At 37.6% G+C, this 18,832-nt stretch overlaps 1 protein-coding gene across 5 annotated transcripts in view; it reads left to right on the top strand.

Annotated features, from left to right (window-relative positions):
• SPIDR (scaffold protein involved in DNA repair) overlaps positions 1–18,832 on the top strand; it is a 194,267-nt gene that overhangs the window by 160,732 nt on the left and 14,703 nt on the right. For 4 of the 5 annotated variants that reach the window (XR_012054123.1, XR_012054124.1, XR_003958854.4 and 1 more), the window contains exons 11-14: positions 6,557–6,715; positions 15,582–15,669; positions 18,033–18,176; positions 18,271–18,330. Coding sequence is in view for 2 of the 5 variants with exons in the window: in XM_030266178.4 (XP_030122038.4) it covers positions 6,557–6,715; positions 15,582–15,669; positions 18,033–18,176; positions 18,271–18,330 (451 nt within the window). In the remaining 3 variants the exon portion in view is untranslated. The remainder of the gene's footprint in view (positions 1–6,556; positions 6,716–15,581; positions 15,670–18,032; positions 18,177–18,270; positions 18,331–18,832) is intronic. The other variant, XM_030266179.4, reaches the window with a different exon arrangement.

Here is an 18,832-nt window from a genome sequence, read left to right on the forward strand (position 1 = left end):
ATTTACTTACATGGCATCATTACTTTGGATCTAAACTATTAATGTAGAACGACTTTAGTATTCATTTTTGAATCTGACATAAGTGAATCTATCTATGATACTGAAAATATTTTTCAAATGCAACTCTGTAACTGTTTGAAATTACAGCTTAGGCTCTATATCGTGTTTGAATGAATGTCAGGAATGTCTTTTTATGGTTTTAAATGTTTTGTTTACTTTTGAGAGAAATTCCATGTACAAATAAGACACACACATCAGCAGTTTCATTCAAAAGTGCACTTAGAGACAGTGTCAGCTGGAGAGTTTAAAAAGTTCACATGGTGTCACGTGAAAACTTTGTATAAGAAATGGTTTTTGCAGAAAAAAATTGTCACATGTGAAGCTGTGGTTGTCATGGCAAGCACAAAAAGCTGGCTCTCATGCTACACCGATTCCTGACAAGTTGTGTGTAGCTCCCACCAGGCAGGTGGTGTTCCATGTTTTGAGTGGGAACATTTGCAGTGCTGTGCAGCCCTGTTCTCTACGAGCACATTCTGCATTAAAAAGGTAGCTCTGCTGACACGCTTGGCTCATACAGGTCTCTTCCTACGCACAAAAGCTGTTTCCCACAGAAGTGCTACTTCTTCAGGCCACAGGCAGAAAATAGTAGGTGGAAGGATTAACATGAATGAAGAAATGGAAAAAGCAATCAGCAGGCAGGGAATCAGGAAAGACCGTGTGGAAGTGGAATTTGATTTTCCAGTTTGTGTTGAACTATGTGATGATTCAAGGAAGTGAATAAAAATAAGCAACAGTTAATCTTACAACTTATATTCTCACTCATTTTTTTAACATATGTATAAAAATTGTAATGAAAAGCAAAAAAAAATTCAAAGTGGAGGACTTGGTGTAGTTAATGTAGTGAGTATTTGCAAGTGCGTTATAGAAATCCTCTGTTAGGAGGTGTCTGCAAAAATAAGTTTCCTTTCCTGAGACCAGAGAGGCCTCTGCAACATATTTTCTATTTGAGATGCTGAGATAAGACTAGGTCATTTCCCTGGTGATACTCCAATCACATGTGCAGTTTCTACCAATACTTCTGCCAGGTCCAGCACTCCAGAACTGCCTTTTTTCTTTCTTTCTTTCCTTCTGGGCCCTTCCATGGTTGCCAAATAAAAACATACATGATCATAAACTGTACATTTCAGTAGTTTTAATCCTCCAGTTTTCAAAGCAAAGTATTGCTAACTTGTTCATGTCCGTGCTTCAAACCATAGCATTAGGCTGGGTGCTGGAAATGCCTGTACTTGGACCGGGATTCTTCCAGCTTAACATTCCCCTTATAAACTGGAAATTATGGTGCTTGTGTTTTCCTCTGTACCTTTGTGTCTCTGCAACTTATGCAGAGAAGGAGATAGTCACCTTCATCTTTAATTTGTATTTGTAGCATTCAATCCCATAGTTGTGTTCTGTAGAGCTTCACTCACTTTTTATTGACAGCCATGGATGTTAAGCAGAAAATTCTAAATCTTTTGTCTCTCCAAAGAAGACTGCAGTAGGTACATTTTTTTCAAAAGGGAGCATGAAGGGAGTTACTATATGCTTTTAATAGAGAAATCCTAGTGTTAAATAAAATTATAGTACATTATATATATAATTGTATTAAATTAAATTAAAGTAATATAATATATATATGTATAAAATTGTGTTGAATTGAGAAATGTTAGTGTTAAAATGGGAAAGATGGACAGTTGTCCCTGTGCTCCGAGTTTGATTTTTCAATTGGGTATGGTGAATACAAGGAGTTCGTAAGGTAGGGATAAATTAAAGCCAGGTAGGGTGGTGTCCTGCAGGTTACAATTTGAATCTGAGCCATATTAGCAGGATTTAATCAGCTCCACCTTGAGACTTGACCAGACAAGTTGCTGGATTGGAGTTGTGTAGGTAGTGTTGTGCCTCTGGTGATGAAGGGAGAGGGGTTTTGTTTGTGTGTGTTTATGTACGTGTGCTTTATGCCTCTGCTAGGACCGCACCTCACACAGATAAGAAGTCCTTCTGACAAACAAAGCAGCAGCAGCTGTCTCATGGATGGTTAAGATAAAGAATGAGCAAATATCAGACCTAATACAAGTCAATTTGTTTTCAGGCATTTTCCCAGTCCCCCCTTTCACTCCCTTCCAAAGAAAGAGCAGCTAAGGAGGTCTGTGCAGAGTGCTGCAAAGGTGGTGTTGTTTGCCTGGCTGTCCTGCTCCTCATGCTGTTCTGCTCAGCTTAGCTCTCATGGAGAAGAGCTGCCCTGGGCCACACAATTGTCCTCCTTCCCAAGGCTAAAACAATTACTTGTTGGTTAAGATCTGCTCATGACAAATTTCTGCTATTTGTTTTCCTGAGACTCAGTAAAGGCAGTGTCTGTGTAATCAGTCCACTCTGGCCTCCCTGTGCTCTCATCTCCTCTCCTTTCCAGGCAGATCTTCCTTTTCTTATTCTTTTCTCCTAGCTGCTGAGGACGATGGAGTTGGAGAAGGAAGGAGAATGGAGAAGGTTTTCATCACCCTTACCTCTCCAGGAAGTCAGCTGCTAGATAGGAGCAGTATAGAGAGAGATTTTTCATGCATAAAAACACATTAGTAAAAGAAGGGCTTACCCTTTACCCATGAAGAGTGACTAACTGGGAGAAGGGCATGGCATTAATCCTGTAATCCTCTCCATATTTCTACTGGGAGACATTTTGTCCTAAAGATCATAGAAATAATGCAGTCATAGAAATAATGCAGAGCAATCAGTCTCATCTTCCTCCAGCCCCCATCCTTGCTTCTGGCTATTAGCGAATTAACAAAATCTTCCCAAGCTTTTGCATGAGACTTACTGTGTCATTACATTAAAAAAAAAAAGCTAAACTCTGCCTCACTTCTTATCATTCCCTATCTTCTCCCCCTTTGCTATTACCAATGTGTCATACTTCACCTTTTCCTTAGTCTGCATCTCCTACATTTGTTCCTTTACTGCCTTTCCTGCTACCCCTCTCTCCAGGAGTAAGTTCTCTCCTATTTTACATGAGACATTTCAGTTTCCAAACCCATATTTTAAGTTAAGGGTCTTACACAGGGTTACGTCCTGTTGTCCCAGAAATAAAGATAGCACATATTTCCTCCTTGCATAAGCACCACTGATTAAATTGGAGATGTTGCCTGTCTTTTTTAACATTTCAGTACTATTCATGCTGAGAAGGCATTGGTAAAGGCATGTTTAACCTTATTAACTGATACAAATCTAAATTTTATGAAAAAAGGTATTTCCTATAGATGTGCACAAAACATAAATGATGAATTCCTGGGGAGCCTATACTCATTTTGCCTTTGCAGTTTGTCTCATAATTTTGATGTGAGTTTTCATTGTGGTAGTAAGGTTCTAAGCAGGAGAAAAAGTGATGGGACAAGCTGTTGGCTTTAATCACAGTTAGACTGCCTGCTAAAAATTAATTTGTGAGAACATTTGCTGTAATATGAGAGCAACTCTGCAACATGGGAAAATTATCCAAATGCACTGTTCTTGGAATAAAGTGAAATCAAGAGAAAAAAGAGTGCTGGTAAGGAAGTTAAGGTCATTTATCAATAGGCTCTGAATGCAGCTGAACTACTGTCAGTGATGCTGACAGCATGTACAAAATCCAAAAGAATAGAACCAGTTCAAAAGAACAGGAGGGTAGTTCTCCAAGCGCAGTGCTAAGTCTGTTGTGGGATACTTCTGATTTCTTGGTAGTCATTAAATGGGAAAATCAGTTGTCCCTCAAACACCTATAGCATTTCAAGGTTTTGCCATCATTCATTGATACTGTTTTAAAGTCGTGGTGAAGCAGGGAGAATGTGTTCATGAACTTCTATTCATGGTATTGATCTGGGATATTTCTCTCTTAGTCTGCAATTGGGTGTCTGAAGGGTTATGAATGAAATTCTGACTTCCAAGTGAGTGAATACAGACATTTCATTTTAAATGCACGTTGCCGAGAAACTGTGACTACCTTCTGGACACTGTTATGAGCAAGTGTAGTAAATAGAGTGTCTGTCTGCTCTTTTGTACAAACATGACAGCGCAAAGGCATTTGGAATCTGCTGCTCTGCGTTCCTTCCTGATGCCAATATGTATTCCCAGTGTGTGTGAATGTATTCCCTGTGTGAATGGGAACATTACTGATAGAAGCCTCCAAAGCCTTCCTCCAGTTCTCCTCTGCGTTGAGCATGGTCATAAGATGACCATTCTCCTATCATGTGACCTGAGATCTCTGTATGTGCTGCATACACTGGGCAGCTGGAGTGGGAGCTTAAAGGAAAATACATCCTTGCCTTGGACACAATACTTGGAAGCAGTACTCCATGCAAGTAGGAGTTTACTTTTACAGAGTTGATTTTCAAGAAACTCAGATTATGCTGCTGATGATGCTGATTTGGCTACAGTATTTTTTGTCCAGATCAGTTTCCTGTCCTAGCCATTTATGTGCCACCACAAATGAATGGAAATCTGTGGCCAGGGATGCGAGGAGTTGAGATTCCCATGTCTGACAGAAACCATCTCTTTGCTTGACTTAAAAGGGCTTGGAAAATGCTCTTTTACTGACTGATGTCTTCAGCACCAACCAAGCTAGTTTTATTTGGGCAATTAGCATGTCCCAGAGGACTTAATATGACCCTGGTGCCAGCTAGTCTGAGACTTACTTGTGTTCAGTTATGTCTCACTAAAGATATGAGAAATTCCAGTGATCAGTTAAGAGACTGCTGAACTGATCTGATCTGAGACACTAACTCAGTTGGCCCTTCTTGCTCCAAGATACAGAGGCCTAATTTTTCACAATTAACAGTCAACATTTTGTTAACATAGGCAAAACTGTTTGATTTGTTTTTCCAGTTCCCTTCAATCTGATTTTCAGAAATGGTCAGAGAATATGAACTCTGGTTCTCCAAACATAACAATATCACAGGGAGTTTCAGTCAAATCAGTTAAAACTCAGGGGAGTTCTTAAATTAATTCAAAGTCCTAACATGGAAAGCAGCAGGCAAACCTAGTTCTAGTTTGTTTTAGGTTTTTCCTGATTGATGACTTGGTTTGTAAAGGACCTTTGTAGCTAGAGGTATGGGGAAAATATGGGAATCTTTGTTTCTACCCAGTTCTATCCCTCCCTGCTCCTTACAACCAGCATTTGAAAAAAAAATGAAGACTCTTAGCTGGTGCTTGCACAATTGCTGACGTCAGAAAGCCTTTGGGATTGTATCTTATATCAAATTCAGCCTTCTTGAGGGCATAAGCCAAAGTTAGACACTTCATAACGAACAAGAAAAGTGTGATTAGTGCTCTTCCATGTACCTACTTTTCCATGTGAAGAAAATACATGGATTTCTTCAGTGTACTCATTTAGTTTGAAATGTATTTTATGAAGATATAATGTCTGCTGTTGAATGCTTTCAGGGTGCATGTACATTATAGGATGTGTTCCAAAAGCAGTTGGAGTTGGCTTGCTGGGAACAATGGTGCCACTCTGGGGAGGGTGGTTTTGGCATGTACCTTTGAAATTAACAGATTTCTGCTGCCTGGTGCACCCCTGGGTTTTATTTGGAAAGTAGATGTGTGTGCTACCCTGAAAGGTAATTTTTGTTTCCCTTTGAAAAGTTTCCATGCTTAACTGTCTCTTTCTGAGGCAATTAAAACCAGTCTTGTAGACAGGGGCCTCCTTCCTCCAGCCCTGCATGATTCATGCTATCGTGGCTGCTCATCTCAGGTGCAGAATCTTGTGAAATGTACTTTTGGCTATCTAAATGTATGACATCCAGTGATTTTGCCTTATCTGTTATGACAGTACTATCTTCTCAGAATGCCATCAAGTTGGTTAAGCAATACTTCCCAGCCCTACAGCCCCTACTTCTATAGATTTTAATCAAATTGTTTGTTTAGCAGGTTCTTTAATTACCTTCTTAAAATAGTTCCTCTGTGCTTCATACCCAACTCTGAATATACCAATCTCCAGTTCTATGTTGTTTTGTTTAGTTTGGTTCTTCTTTAAAAGAAAATTGATATTTCACTCTTTTTTGCATCCTGAAGACTCTTTTTAAAAAAGAGTGTGGGAAAATGTAATGCTTGGTTTCTTGGTGATTATTACTTGTGAAATATATTGCTTTGCTTACTTCTAAGCAGAATTTATATATTTATAAACACACATATTTATGTTTTTTTGTTGTTCTGTCTTTATTGTAAAGTTCACCTCAAGTAAGGCAAAAACGTAACTTTCTTCGGTTTTAAGTACACAAGCCACATAGTGCATAGCAGTTGATTAATCTAATCCCCAGTGCAAGCCTTGCACTCTTTGTTTCAGTCATGCTTCTCTACCTCATGGCCTTGTTATGTCCTGAAAATGTACATGAGAAAACCTTTAATGATGTTGGGTTTGTTTATTGATACATTACTTGATAGGAATTCTGCAGATACTGCAGAGGATAAGCCCTGTCCTGAAGTTTGTAATATCATTTTCAGAACTTTACTCACTGGTTTGTTATGAACAGATACCAGTGAGTAATGGAGGAATGTTTTGCAGGCTATGCCTCCTTGTCCAGGATGCCTATGGCATGTTCAGTGAAGTGCAGCTGCAGTCCCTGAGTGCCACAGATGACATTGAGCAGTACTGCAGAAGATGGGAAGGAAAATCATGCTGCTTAGCTGGAATGAAGATTTTGCAGAGAACTACAAGAGGAAGGTGAGAAAAAATAATGGAAGAATATATTGCTGTAGCAGGCAAAGATGGTCTGCCTTTTTATTTTTTTCTGTGACCAACATTCTTTGGAACAGATTGAACCTTGTTTTGTTCAATCAAATGTCTTCATTGCCACTTTTGAGGCATCCAGCTGTGCTTGAGCCAACGGTTCTCCAAAATTAGCATAAATAACATAATGCACAAATATACACTTAGCAGAGTAAGGAATTACTGTGTGCAATACTCCATAAAATATGAGTGTTTTCTTCCTGTTCAGTAGATTCAGAGACTTAAAAACATTAGTTCACCTCCCGTTCACTGCAGAACTTTTTACTGCACTAAGTTTTTCTACAGTGCTGCCCAATATGGCTTGAAGTTTCAAGCAGACTTTCCTTTAGTCTATTAGAACTTAATTCTCTTAAATCTATATGGTTTTAGAACTACAGTTTAAGTTTCTTAAAGCAAAAAAAAAAAAAAAAAATCTTGCAAATCTTAAAGCCATTCGTATTTTGGCATAAGTATGTCAATAGTTTTATAGGAAAATTCCCCCAGGTAAGTAACAAATTGACTTATGGTACATCTCAGGTTTTGCTTAATCTATGATTCCTCTTACGTTCTTCAAATAAAGTATATTTAGTCACCAAAAAAAATTAAATAGATTGATTATCTTACAGAGTATCTTTTTAAGGAGAGTGATACAATGTTCTCATGGGGACCTATATAAATATAATTAGACTGGTTCAGTTCTCAACATAATTTATTCGTACAAGCATCCGATCTAGATAAGCCTTTGCTATTAGAATGGCTATGGTATTTCTGCTGACACTTTTTTTCCTGTTGAAAAATGCTGTTTCATCAAAACCAGAATGTTTCATGGAAACATTATCTATTTTGGAGACAGCTTTGTTGGGAAGATTTTTTTCAGGTCCAGAGGGAGTGAATATTCTTTCTCTTATTCTCATTTCATGAAAACTTTGAGAAAGTCTCATTTTTGTTTCATATTGGAACAAAAACAAATTTCAAAGCTTTGAAATGTTCAGCAAAATGGAATTGTTGTTTTCCAGCCAGCCCTATTCAGTATGTTTTTCTTTTTATGTACTTGCAGTGTTAATTTTCAGAGCCTTTGGATTTCAAGCCTACTTGCATTTTTATGGATCTTTAATAACAAACACGTCTTCTTATTTAATTATTTTGTTGGCTTTTTTTTTTTCAAGTTACATTTTTTCCAAACAAATTAAATAATGGCTTTGGAATTCTGGATACAAATGAAGTTTTACAACTGGCTGCTGGTGCTTCCAGTACTCTGCCTAACTAATAAGAGACAGACTTTTTCTAATGTAAATTCTGTTTCAAAGCAGCAGTAACTTACTTCTGGCTATTCTGAGGAGGCTCAGAAGACACACTGCTGAAAATGCTGGTGGCTCAGCTGGAGCTGTGCTGGTGGTAACCCTGCTAGGGAACATTAAAAGAAAAGGGTATAGTGTAGCTTCGGGGACAGTGCAGCGGTTAAAACGTGATTTCATTGTACAAGATGGGTGGGTGGGGGAATTGTTCAGGGATTTTTTTTTTCTTCTTAATTGTTTAAGCTTACGTTCTGCTTTATAACTTTTTATTACTTTTAAGTGTTTGGGACACATTCTAGGTGTGATGGAAACCACAGTAAAGCCATAGCTGAAATGAATACAAGGGAGTACTTACTCTCAGAGAGCATAATTAAGCTGTAGAGCTCATTGCCACTGGATAAATGGCTTTCCAGAGCCATTTGTGTATCCAAGCACATGATGGGTTATGCCTGTGAGTGCCCAACCTTGGCTTGCAGCACATGAGTGAGTAAGAACTATGTGGTCTGCCCTGCAAGAAAGACTGCTGCTTCTTTTTTTTTTTTTTTTTTTTTTTTTTTTTTTTTTTTTTTGAGAATACCAATTACTTTTTGGAAGGAGATCGCTTTGAAACTGTTTGTTTCCTGGAGTCTGAGAGTGGCTTTTAAAGTGAATAAAAGGGAAGAAAATATAGGAAATACAAGGGAAAAGTAATGGCATTTTTTGTGTGTGCCTTTGAAGCACATGATCTGGAGAAAGCCAGGAATGTCTAATAAGATCCCATATGTTCATGTTGTCCCACAGTCACATGGATTGTAATCAGAGACAGAGTGCTTCCTTAGCACACTTCTCTGTGAGGCAGAGAAGATTTTCTAATAGATACAAGAGCTTCTCAAGATTTTTGCATCAATGAACCACTGTTATTGTTCAAAAATTTTTCCAGGCGCTCATCCATCCTCACAATCAAATATTTAATTTAAATTACTATTTGACATCATTCCACTAAATGCAATTTTAAAATCACTATTGTAAGCTGAAGTTTCATTTCAAGGGCTAAAAGCCTATAAGTCTGCAATAAAGGGTATTTTACACCCAGGGGAAAACCCAGCTGAACACGTTACTTGATCTTTGGAACGGACCTGTACTGTTAAGGAGTGCTAGAGAAACTAAACACATTCCTTCTGATAAGAAAACACTTGTGTTCCAAGAGAAAAGTAGGATAAGAACTTAGACAACCATGTCCTGTCTTGAGAGATCAGCTCTGTGAAAAATTGGAATGATAGTAACCTTACATTGAGAGAAACACTTTTAATGTTGAATATTGGTTTACAATATTGCTTTGACAAGTAGTAGGGTCTCATATAGGTCGTCTGAAGGTCTTTTACGGATTGAGGTGGTTTTCAGAGCCAGACTCATATCCCACATAAAGCATACTCCCCTAAACCATCCCTGCAAGAAATCTTTCCCTTTGCAGTCCAGTAAAGGAAGTGGTGTTTCCCTTTGCAGTCCAGTTTCTGGCAATCCTGTAAAACAGAGGGATATGGCTGAGTCATGGCAGAGTTGCTTGTTCAGTGCCTGATTTCCAGCAGTTCTTCTACTCTGTTTGTGAGGCTGTTGGGTAAAGTGGGAAGCAGTAGTGTGGCAACTGACTGAACTTGTGTGGTTCAGTATCTGTTTCCTGACAGCTTTTCTCTTCACCCTCTCATCCATACTTGTCACCTAGCCTTTCCTACAACTATTCCTTGGACTGCATGCTTAATGTCAGCAAAAAAGAAGAAGAAGAAGAAAAAAGTACAGTGGTTTAAAGGGAGAAGACTGAAAAATATTCATTGAAAGGCTGCTGGTGCTGTTGTTTCCTTAGAGGCTCATGTTCTCACCCTCCCACTGCCTCATGTGTCAGTCTTAAATTCAGTCCCTTGAGGAAGAGGAAGTGAGATTTTGGGGGTGTGCTGCTAGAGGCAGGAATGCTGGTTAAGAATCCATATGCAGCACACGCAAGCCTCCTGTTTTAATAGGTCTCAGGCTTGTTTCAGGTATGTCAGGTATAACCAGGAACTAAATGAATGCAATGAGATGCAGGGGCTGAGCACTCACTAAAATGCCCCAGGAGTAAATAACCTATAAATTGTCATAGTTCCTACTTCCTATTGGAAATTAATTTCAGTGATCTGAGATAATCTTTGGAGTTAGAGACCTGTCTTTATTGACAAAAAAATAACTTATTTTTTTAACCCTACCTGGAGTTCCACACAGAGTAATAATTTGGATTTTGACAATTTTGGTCTTTTCACCCGATTTTTCTACCATTGAGTTGTTTTACTGCTGAGTAAATACTTCTCTTTATGCTTTCTAATGTGTTAGAAATATGAAAGATTACTGCAATTTAAAAATGGAGAGGGGAGAAAGAACACAGGGTGTCAGTACAAATTTTGTCCCTAAATTGAAAAAAAGGGTTAATAATCTTCAAAAGAAGAGGCAACTGCTGCATGTAGAATGCTAAAATTGACACTCGTGTTGGATAGCCTAAAACAGTTTGAAGTATACATCAACTCATAAGCTTTGACTTTAGAGCCAACATTTAATTTCTGGCAGGCTGTATTATCTGTTGCATTTTCCTCTACAGTAAACAGGCTCTGAATATTGAGTTCATCAACCAGTGTTATGTTTTTCTGAGAAATTTCTGCATTTTCAAATAAAATTGGCTTCTGTTTTTTGTCATTTTAAACTTTCAAATGTTAGGCATTGAAATGTGAAATCTCCCTGTATATTTGTAATGGTCACTATTGTGCTTGAGGGTTTTCATTCTTTTCTATTCTTTTTCCTTCTTATTTCAGTCACATACTTCTCTGACTTCAATTTCTGTCTTCTTTTCCCCTTTACTCTTCACTATATACTTTCTCTTCATTTTGTTTTGCCCTCAGAAGAGAGGACTACTCCTAACTGCTGCACAAGTAAGTGTTTTAGCTGCTAGACGTTGACAGGAAATGTAATAGTATGAACTCTCCACAGAGCAAGTAGGTCATAACTTCCTTCCTTTGGTTTTCCCTCCTCCAAAAAGACTGCCATCTACAAGGTCCACCCACGTCTCTGGGTTTTGAGGTCCTGAAACATTTCAGTAATTTCTGTGGTTAAAAGTTGAGTTTCATTTAAAGCATAATTTCAGTAATCACATTGAAGTTTTGACTATATGCATTGTGTTTCTATTAATTTCTATGGATGCTTTTGTATCAGAAATTAAGTTTTTTATTTCTTGAATTTTCTATTCTTTAATAAACATGGATTGCTGCTTGTATCTTAATGCTTGCGTCATTAATCTATTCAGTTGTTCAGCACTGGAGAATAAAATAAGCATATCCATATTGAATCAAAAGTACTTTTGTGTTATAATTTCGCTGGTTTAATGTAGTATATGTAATTTCTAATACACTATGGAAAATTGAATTACTAAAGTATGTAAATCATTCAACTAAATAATTCCATATATCTAAACACAATCTGGGTAAAAAAAAAAAGAGGTCAGCAGCCCTTCCTCCCTTCTTGTATTTTGACAAAGATGCTGGTTTAGTAGACTCAGATTTTTACTTTGTGATTTTGTTGCTTGTAGTACTCAAGACTAAGAAAATGTGGTGTTGCACAGTTTGAGCACTGCAAGATCTTAGTAGGTCAGTTAGAGGGAGAGAGATCCTACAGTGTCAGCTTTGTGTTTGGATTGCTTGTCCCTTGACAGTTGAAGCTTATGCAGTCTAGGTGATTATAAAGGAATTTCTTCGTTTTACTCAGAGGGCTAGAAATTGCCTTATTTTTGAGTTCTTAATAATTGAGACTGATGCTGCCAAAGAAAACTGTTTTGGTTTAGACAAAAAGTTTAAGAAGTAGGAGAGGAGGAAGCAGAGAAGTTCCAAGTCCCGAGTCGTCAGAGCAAAGCTGTAGAAGATGTTGGAAGAGAATCCTAGCATCTTTCTGTTCCTTGCTATAAACCTTACATAGTGATCCTTCTTCCCTGTTTATGTCCCTTCTTTTCTCTGTTATTTCTGGTATTTTCTCCCTCTAGTATTTTTCCTTGAGCCTGTTATGATTATTAAAGTTGAAAAATCCCCCAGGCTATAAGCTATATGTTAAAAGTTGAATCAGACATGGCACACACAAAGTTCTTGGACCAGAACTGTGGACCAGCTGAAACTTTGTGCTTTTGGAAGAAATAAACAAAATCTTCTTATTAGGTTATGAAATAAGTTCCCAGGTCAGAATCAGTGAAATGCAGTTTTGAAAAATAAGAGTTGTTTGACTTTTGAAATACAGCTTGTAGTATGAAATAAATGGAATTTCCACAGGATCAGAGATGTTCTGATAGTGTAAGTACTGGTGTATCACTCATGCATTTACCATGTCTAACAGTATTATATCTTTAAAATTCTCTGCCTGATGTCTGGGTACACAGCAGGCAGTTTGCATTTATGGATACAGAGAAAAGATATACTGAAGTTTAGCAAAGAAAAGTCAAGAGAGATGCCTTTTGATGACATTGGATAGTAAAAATAATTTAGGACACAAAAACCACCAATTTTGCTTATTATATATATGTATACAGACACATATATAGAATCTGTTTATATATATAAGCAAAGCTTGAAGATGTGGGTTTATAGAAGAGAGGCATACCTACCTGTCATAAGTCCAAATTTCTGAAATCTTTACTGTAACACTCCATTGGAGTTACTGGTAGCTTTATTGTGTTGGTGTTAAACAGTGGAAATATACATATTTGGCATGGGGCAAAATTTGTTTTACCAAACACAGAGTTAAGCCTGTCATGGAAAGTAGAGAGTTGAGTCTCATTTAGAATCTCATAGATTATTTTTGTCCTTCTCTTGCTATAGATTCAGTCTTTTTTTTCCAAAATTATAGAGTACAAATAATAGAGCCTTAGTCTCTGAAGGAAAAGCAAAGAAAAAATTATCAAAGTACTTTACATGTTCATTTTTCTTTTTGATCCTTGAGCCTGTTTCTTCTCACTTCGTATTCTGCTTTTCCTTTCTTAGAAGTCTGTCCCTTTGTGATACTTTTTCCCCCCAAAATAACTAGTAATTACAGTCACAGAGCAAAATTTTAGGGTTTTTATTTTGTCTTGTGTATCCAGAGAGGCTCCATATGCACAGGGGAGCCAACCATGCCCCTTCACTGTAGCACAGAGCCAGCTGTTCATCTCTTGTCCTGACTGTATAGTTGAAGAAGGCTACACATATTGAATAAACTGCACCCATTGTTCAAATCAGATTGAACTGGAACTTGAGTGTTACTTGGCCAGCGAAGGGAATTAATTTTATTCTTTCTGTGAGGATGATGATCTTCTGCAGAGGAGGACACAATGTCTTTGTCATTTCTCCACTGTCAGTGGCCCTACTTCGTTCTCCTTGCTGCTAAGTTGACGCCTGTAAGTGTAAAGAGGGAGTTGACTTTCTGGGTGATGTATCAGTGGGTGGAGCAACCAGGGATCTCCCCACCAGGGACACTCACTGTTGGAGTGAGAGCTTCAGGAGCATCCCACCTCACAGACAAGGATCACAGCAGGATGTGATTTGGAATTTGCTATCCTTTGGTTTGTCTCTGCCCTTGGCCTGACCGGTGTCAAAGAAATGATGGGGCCAAGATGTTCAGGAGGCTTACCCCACACAGCACTGATCTCTGCCTGCTTGCAAACAAATACTGTCATTTACTATTAATTCAGTGCTCCTAGTTCAAGCAGGAGATGGCCTTCTCCAAAAGGGCACAAAGAATAGAAGAAAATGTACCATATGTGTTAGATATTCTGACACAGGATAGCAAGTTAAGAGTGAGCTAAAGAAAAAAGGACAACTTCATGTCCTTTGTGAACATTTTAAAATGCAAATGAGGGATCAATCTGTGTGAAGATGTGAACATGCTAAAAACAACATGGTTTAATTGTTTTAATTTGATAAATGTGCAATCTCTGTGCACAGTTTGTGGTACATTCGTATCTGTGCTCTGACCTTGTGCTGTGGGTCGTGTGAGGAAGGCCATTTATGGAACTGCCTGAATTGTACAGGAGGCTCTGCTCTTGTTTTGTAGCTCTCCTTTTTCATCTCCCAGTTAGCAAGACCAGTTAGTTCCTCTGGGCATTGGCCTTCCTTGTGTCAGATTTCATTCTGAACGATACGAACCAGAAAATCTTGCCCCAGTCCAGGATTCAAGAAGTGGTCAGTTTGCTGTAAAGTATCTTTAATACCTAGGGAATATTGCTTTGTGTGTTGCAATGGCATCACTGTTAAAAAATAAAAACAAACAAAACCCCAAACTAAAATAAAAAAAATAAACGTCCAAACACCAAAACTATCCAGTTTCTCTCCTTTCACAGACTTGGGGATGATGCTTTGTTAGTCAGGAGATCCATTTCTATAAAAAAAGGAGTACTTTTGTGTCTCTAGTCTTTTCATTCATGTGGAGAACACAACTACAGGCAGCAACATCTTTGTAGTCTGCCAGCTTGAATGTTGAGCCTCAAATTGTATTCCCAAAGATTTCCTCTGAGATTTACAGCCATAAAACTCCTCACAGAGCTGGTCATCACTGTTAACACTGAATCACAGGCAGTGAATGCTGAGAAGCTCACAGTAGACACCCAAAATCTAAGGATCCAGAGAAGGACTAGGGAAATGCAGAAATAAATAAGTTTAAGCAGAAGTGAGCTAAAAGCAGAACTTTAAAAGGAAAGTTTCCATGACCCCTTGAAGAGAAGCAGCATACTGCAATGTGCTTCAGCCCTGTAAACAGGGTATGTGGTTTCCTTCTAAACAGTTGGGTTTAGAATCTAATATTACTTTTAGCAAGTTTTAGACTTCATTTTTTTAGAGTGGTTTCAGAAATAGTGGTTTGCTTAATTGGAGGAGCAGACAACTTGGAGGCAGTGTGGGGTTAAAATCCATGTCTCTGTGCTTCAACTGCACAGAACAGAGAACTTGGGCAGGATAACAGAGAGCTTTAACTCAAAAATGTATGTCTCTTCAAGTTAGCTATCTGTTACTATTTCCCCTCCCTTAGCTACTCCTGTTTGTCCACCAAAGATGTTCCATCAACTCACAAGGCAGCCACTGAACTGCTGCAAAGTACAGCTTGGTTTGCCAAAGAGTGGTCAACATCTTACCTTAATGTGATGGAGAGTTAATTTTATGTTTGTTTTTTAAATCAAAAGTGTGAAGATAAAAAAGAGATTGTGCTGATACCTGTGTCCTTCCCAAGCTACCATTTACCCCAGTTCCCCTGAATTCTATGGTGCAGCAAGCTGTTTGTGGCAAAGGATTAGACATGACTTACTTGTCACTGGTTGTGATCCCTTCCCTCCCTCTCCACCCAGCAGCAAAAGCCATAGAGATTTAACTAGACCAAATCAAAACCAGCTTCTAGAAAACAAATATGTTTTTAAATTGTTTTCATAATCATGCAATGGTTTAGATTACATTTCTTAATGAATCTTTTTAATATAATGTGTAACACTGGAAAACATTTTAAACCTGATTTTATTGGTCTCTTTGAAGGGCATTAGGACTGTTTAGTCTGATAGACAGTCTGTGGCCTCCAGTAGTGCCTGTAAAAGTTCCTGGACAAAGTCAAGACTCTGAAATGGTAAGTTTTGTTGTTATGGACATGATTTTTTTCATTCACAGCTAGTATTTTTGGTGGTGGTATAATCATCTTTACTTTGGGAATGAAGACTCTCTCCCTCTTTTTACCTACTAAGTTTTTGTTTTACTGATTCTGACAACCTCCCAGATTAACCTGAAGCCCTCTGGATTAGCAGCATCTTTCCAAAATGATGCAATTAGCTCCTTATTAATTCTCTAGAGCTAGAATGGTAAGATGTCCAGACAAATTCTTCCTCTCTTCTCCTTACAGGAGTAAAGAGATACTAGATACCATGGAGCCTGCTGAGAAATCTATACACAAGGATGTTAACTCATTCTTTAAAAGCACTTTTCAGCCTTAGGTTTGAAAGCACTTCTGAAGATTAATTTCTGTGAAGACAGAATGACTCCTGGAAACAGGTCTCTTACTAGTTAGGATGTCTCTGACTAATACTTGTTTCATTGTTTCATGTGAGGTCAGAAGGATGAACATAAAAGTAATTACTAAAGATGAATGAATGTTTCTGTCATTTTTAGGGGATGGAAAAGCATAGAAATGGATTTAAAGTACGTTATATATTTGCAAAGCTGAAATCACACCTGTAATTTTACGTCAATTAGCTTTTGTCTTTGAAAAGATGTTCTGTCACATCAAATCATTTTAGTAATACAAGACCATTTAAGAAGCTTCTGGATAGTCAAGAGCTTGGGCTTTCTTGGTGTTCTTGTATAGGCTGTTCTTTGGGAAGAAGTTAGTGGTATTAAAAATCGGTTTTAGACCAAAGGCGTCAGTATGGGGAAAAAAAAAGAGAGAGCTGGAAATAAACAAGTTTCAAAACCAGGGAATATTGAAGATGGCTATTACTAGTTATTTCTAAAGTCCACAAATCTTTCCTCTGCAATGTAACGTGTTCTTTGCATTGTCCAGAGGTACATACTGAAGAACAAAAAGATCAGACCTCAGTCAAAAATAAAATCAATACTGAAACAGAGTGAAATAGCAGTGCTCTCTTTGACTCTCACTTTCATCGAAATATTTTGGAAGTCTCAGAGGGATGGATGGGTTTGTGCATTAAAATTATGTGGACAACAGAATGGGAATATCTATGGCTGAGGCAAAGCTCTTAAATGTCATTTAGTGTTATTATGACTGTTGCTATTTCTTCATTTTTTCTGTTTTATTAGCAATTTTAAAATGGAGGAAACTTGCCATAATCGTGTAATTTACACTTCTGCCATCAATTTTAAATAGAAAGTAATTCCACACAGAACTACAACTTGTATTCTGATGCTCCACGTTTTTGGCTGTGTGGAGTTCTTTCAGTTGAGATACTTCTTTTCTTGATGCAAACAGTATAGTTTTATGCACAGTTTTGTGGAAGCAGTTTTATATGCCAATACATAAATAATATTGCCAGCATGATGATAGTGTTGTTGGGAAGGGACCTGTGGAACAGATTTCTTTTGAGCCGTATGTACATTCAAATACATTCTTTAATGCTGTCAGAGGCAAACAGAGTTTGGGTATCAGCTTCCTTTGCTTTTGTTTTTCTTTAAGCAGATTCTTTTTAATGGCTGGGAAACTGTCTTGAATATATTCATATTTCTTCTATTAAATTAAATGTTTTATTAACAACAAACATTGCTGAAAGAGTATTTTTCCATATTTGCAATAAAAATTATCTTCTAGCATTTTCTTTTCTTTTCTGAGAAGTCTTTCCAGCTTGGGACCTCTCTAAGTGGTGATTGATAAAGTTGTTACGTCATGGTACTTTTTAAGGGGAAAAGAAAAATCTGGCATACCACAAAGAGAGCAGTTCTTGCAGCTCTTGCATTCCTGTTCTTCATTATCTCCTTGTGCTGTCCTGGATTTAATTTGGCAGCTTTAAAAGTTCGGCAGCTGTTTACTATCACAAAAACCCACCCACATGCAAAAGTCCCCAAATCTCAAAAAAGCTATGGATGTTAAAAAAAAGAAGAAAAAAAAAAAGAAAAAAAAAAGAAAATAAGACTAATCAATGTACTCCTACCACGTAATAAAAATACGCAAAACAACAGAAAACACCTTGAAATAGTCACTGTGTTTGTCAACTGTGCCAAGTTATGAGTTGTTTTTGTGATGAAGATCAATGTTAGATTATGGAAAGAATGATACACACAAGCTGATTTCACTTATAACTTGCGACTGTTGATTTATTAACTCATCTTCTACATCAGAGTCCTTGTTATTAACCATATAATTCTATTTCCCCATCCATTTAAAATGTAAATAATTTTGTTAATCTTGCCTATTATTCTAAAACTTGACTGGCTAAATAAAGTGCCTTTTTTATTGTCACATTTATTTTTCTTATTTTTTAATAGATGACAACAAATCTTCCTCCTCCCAGCTTCTGTTACATTCTTACTGTTCAGTCTGGTGAAATACATGTGGAAGTGGATGAGGAAGAGCAGATTTCTAATTTGTACCAGCCACCAGCTGTTCATGGTCTAAAGGACATTCTTCGGGTAATCTGCTTTACAAATCAGATAACAAATACTTTTTACCACTGGATTTATGGTATCACAGTTGTCTCATTCCCTATTTTTATGTTATTTTCAGATTGATGGTTGTAACAAGCGGTGTAGCTTCTGGGCCCAAGTGGTCTACCGAAGGCTGCAGGTAATATTTTTATTTAGCAAAGAATTCAACATAAAATCAGCATAATGTCTATGTGAAGAAGATTCATCTTGTTTAGGGGTAACCCCAATGCCAGGATTATCTTCAAGAGTTGTATGGGCAGAATTATCACCATGTCTAAAGTGCTTGTGAAAGGTAAAATGAACTGCTCACAGGTTTCAGTGCCACTCAGCCTAGAAAGCTAATTATTCCTGAATAAATTGCTATCTAACCAGAGATAATACTGCACTCTGGAGAGAGAGCTTACAGAAAGTTAATTGAAACTCAATTTATAGCTGTATGTTATCCTTAGGAATGTAGCAATAAGCTCCCAGTCAGTTGGGTGTTAGGGGATAGAGTGGAACAGATGATGGTTATATAAAAATACAGTTTTGCTCTTTTCATGCAAATATGTGGGTGATTTTCATTGACTTCCATAGAAGCCCCTCAGGCAAATTTGGCTTTTATAGTCCAGTAAGTAGTAAAAGGGAAGAACTCTTAGGTA

This window comes from Taeniopygia guttata, chromosome 2, assembly GCF_048771995.1.
Source record: "Taeniopygia guttata chromosome 2, bTaeGut7.mat, whole genome shotgun sequence".
In the NCBI taxonomy this organism is placed as follows: Eukaryota; Metazoa; Chordata; class Aves; order Passeriformes; family Estrildidae; genus Taeniopygia; species Taeniopygia guttata.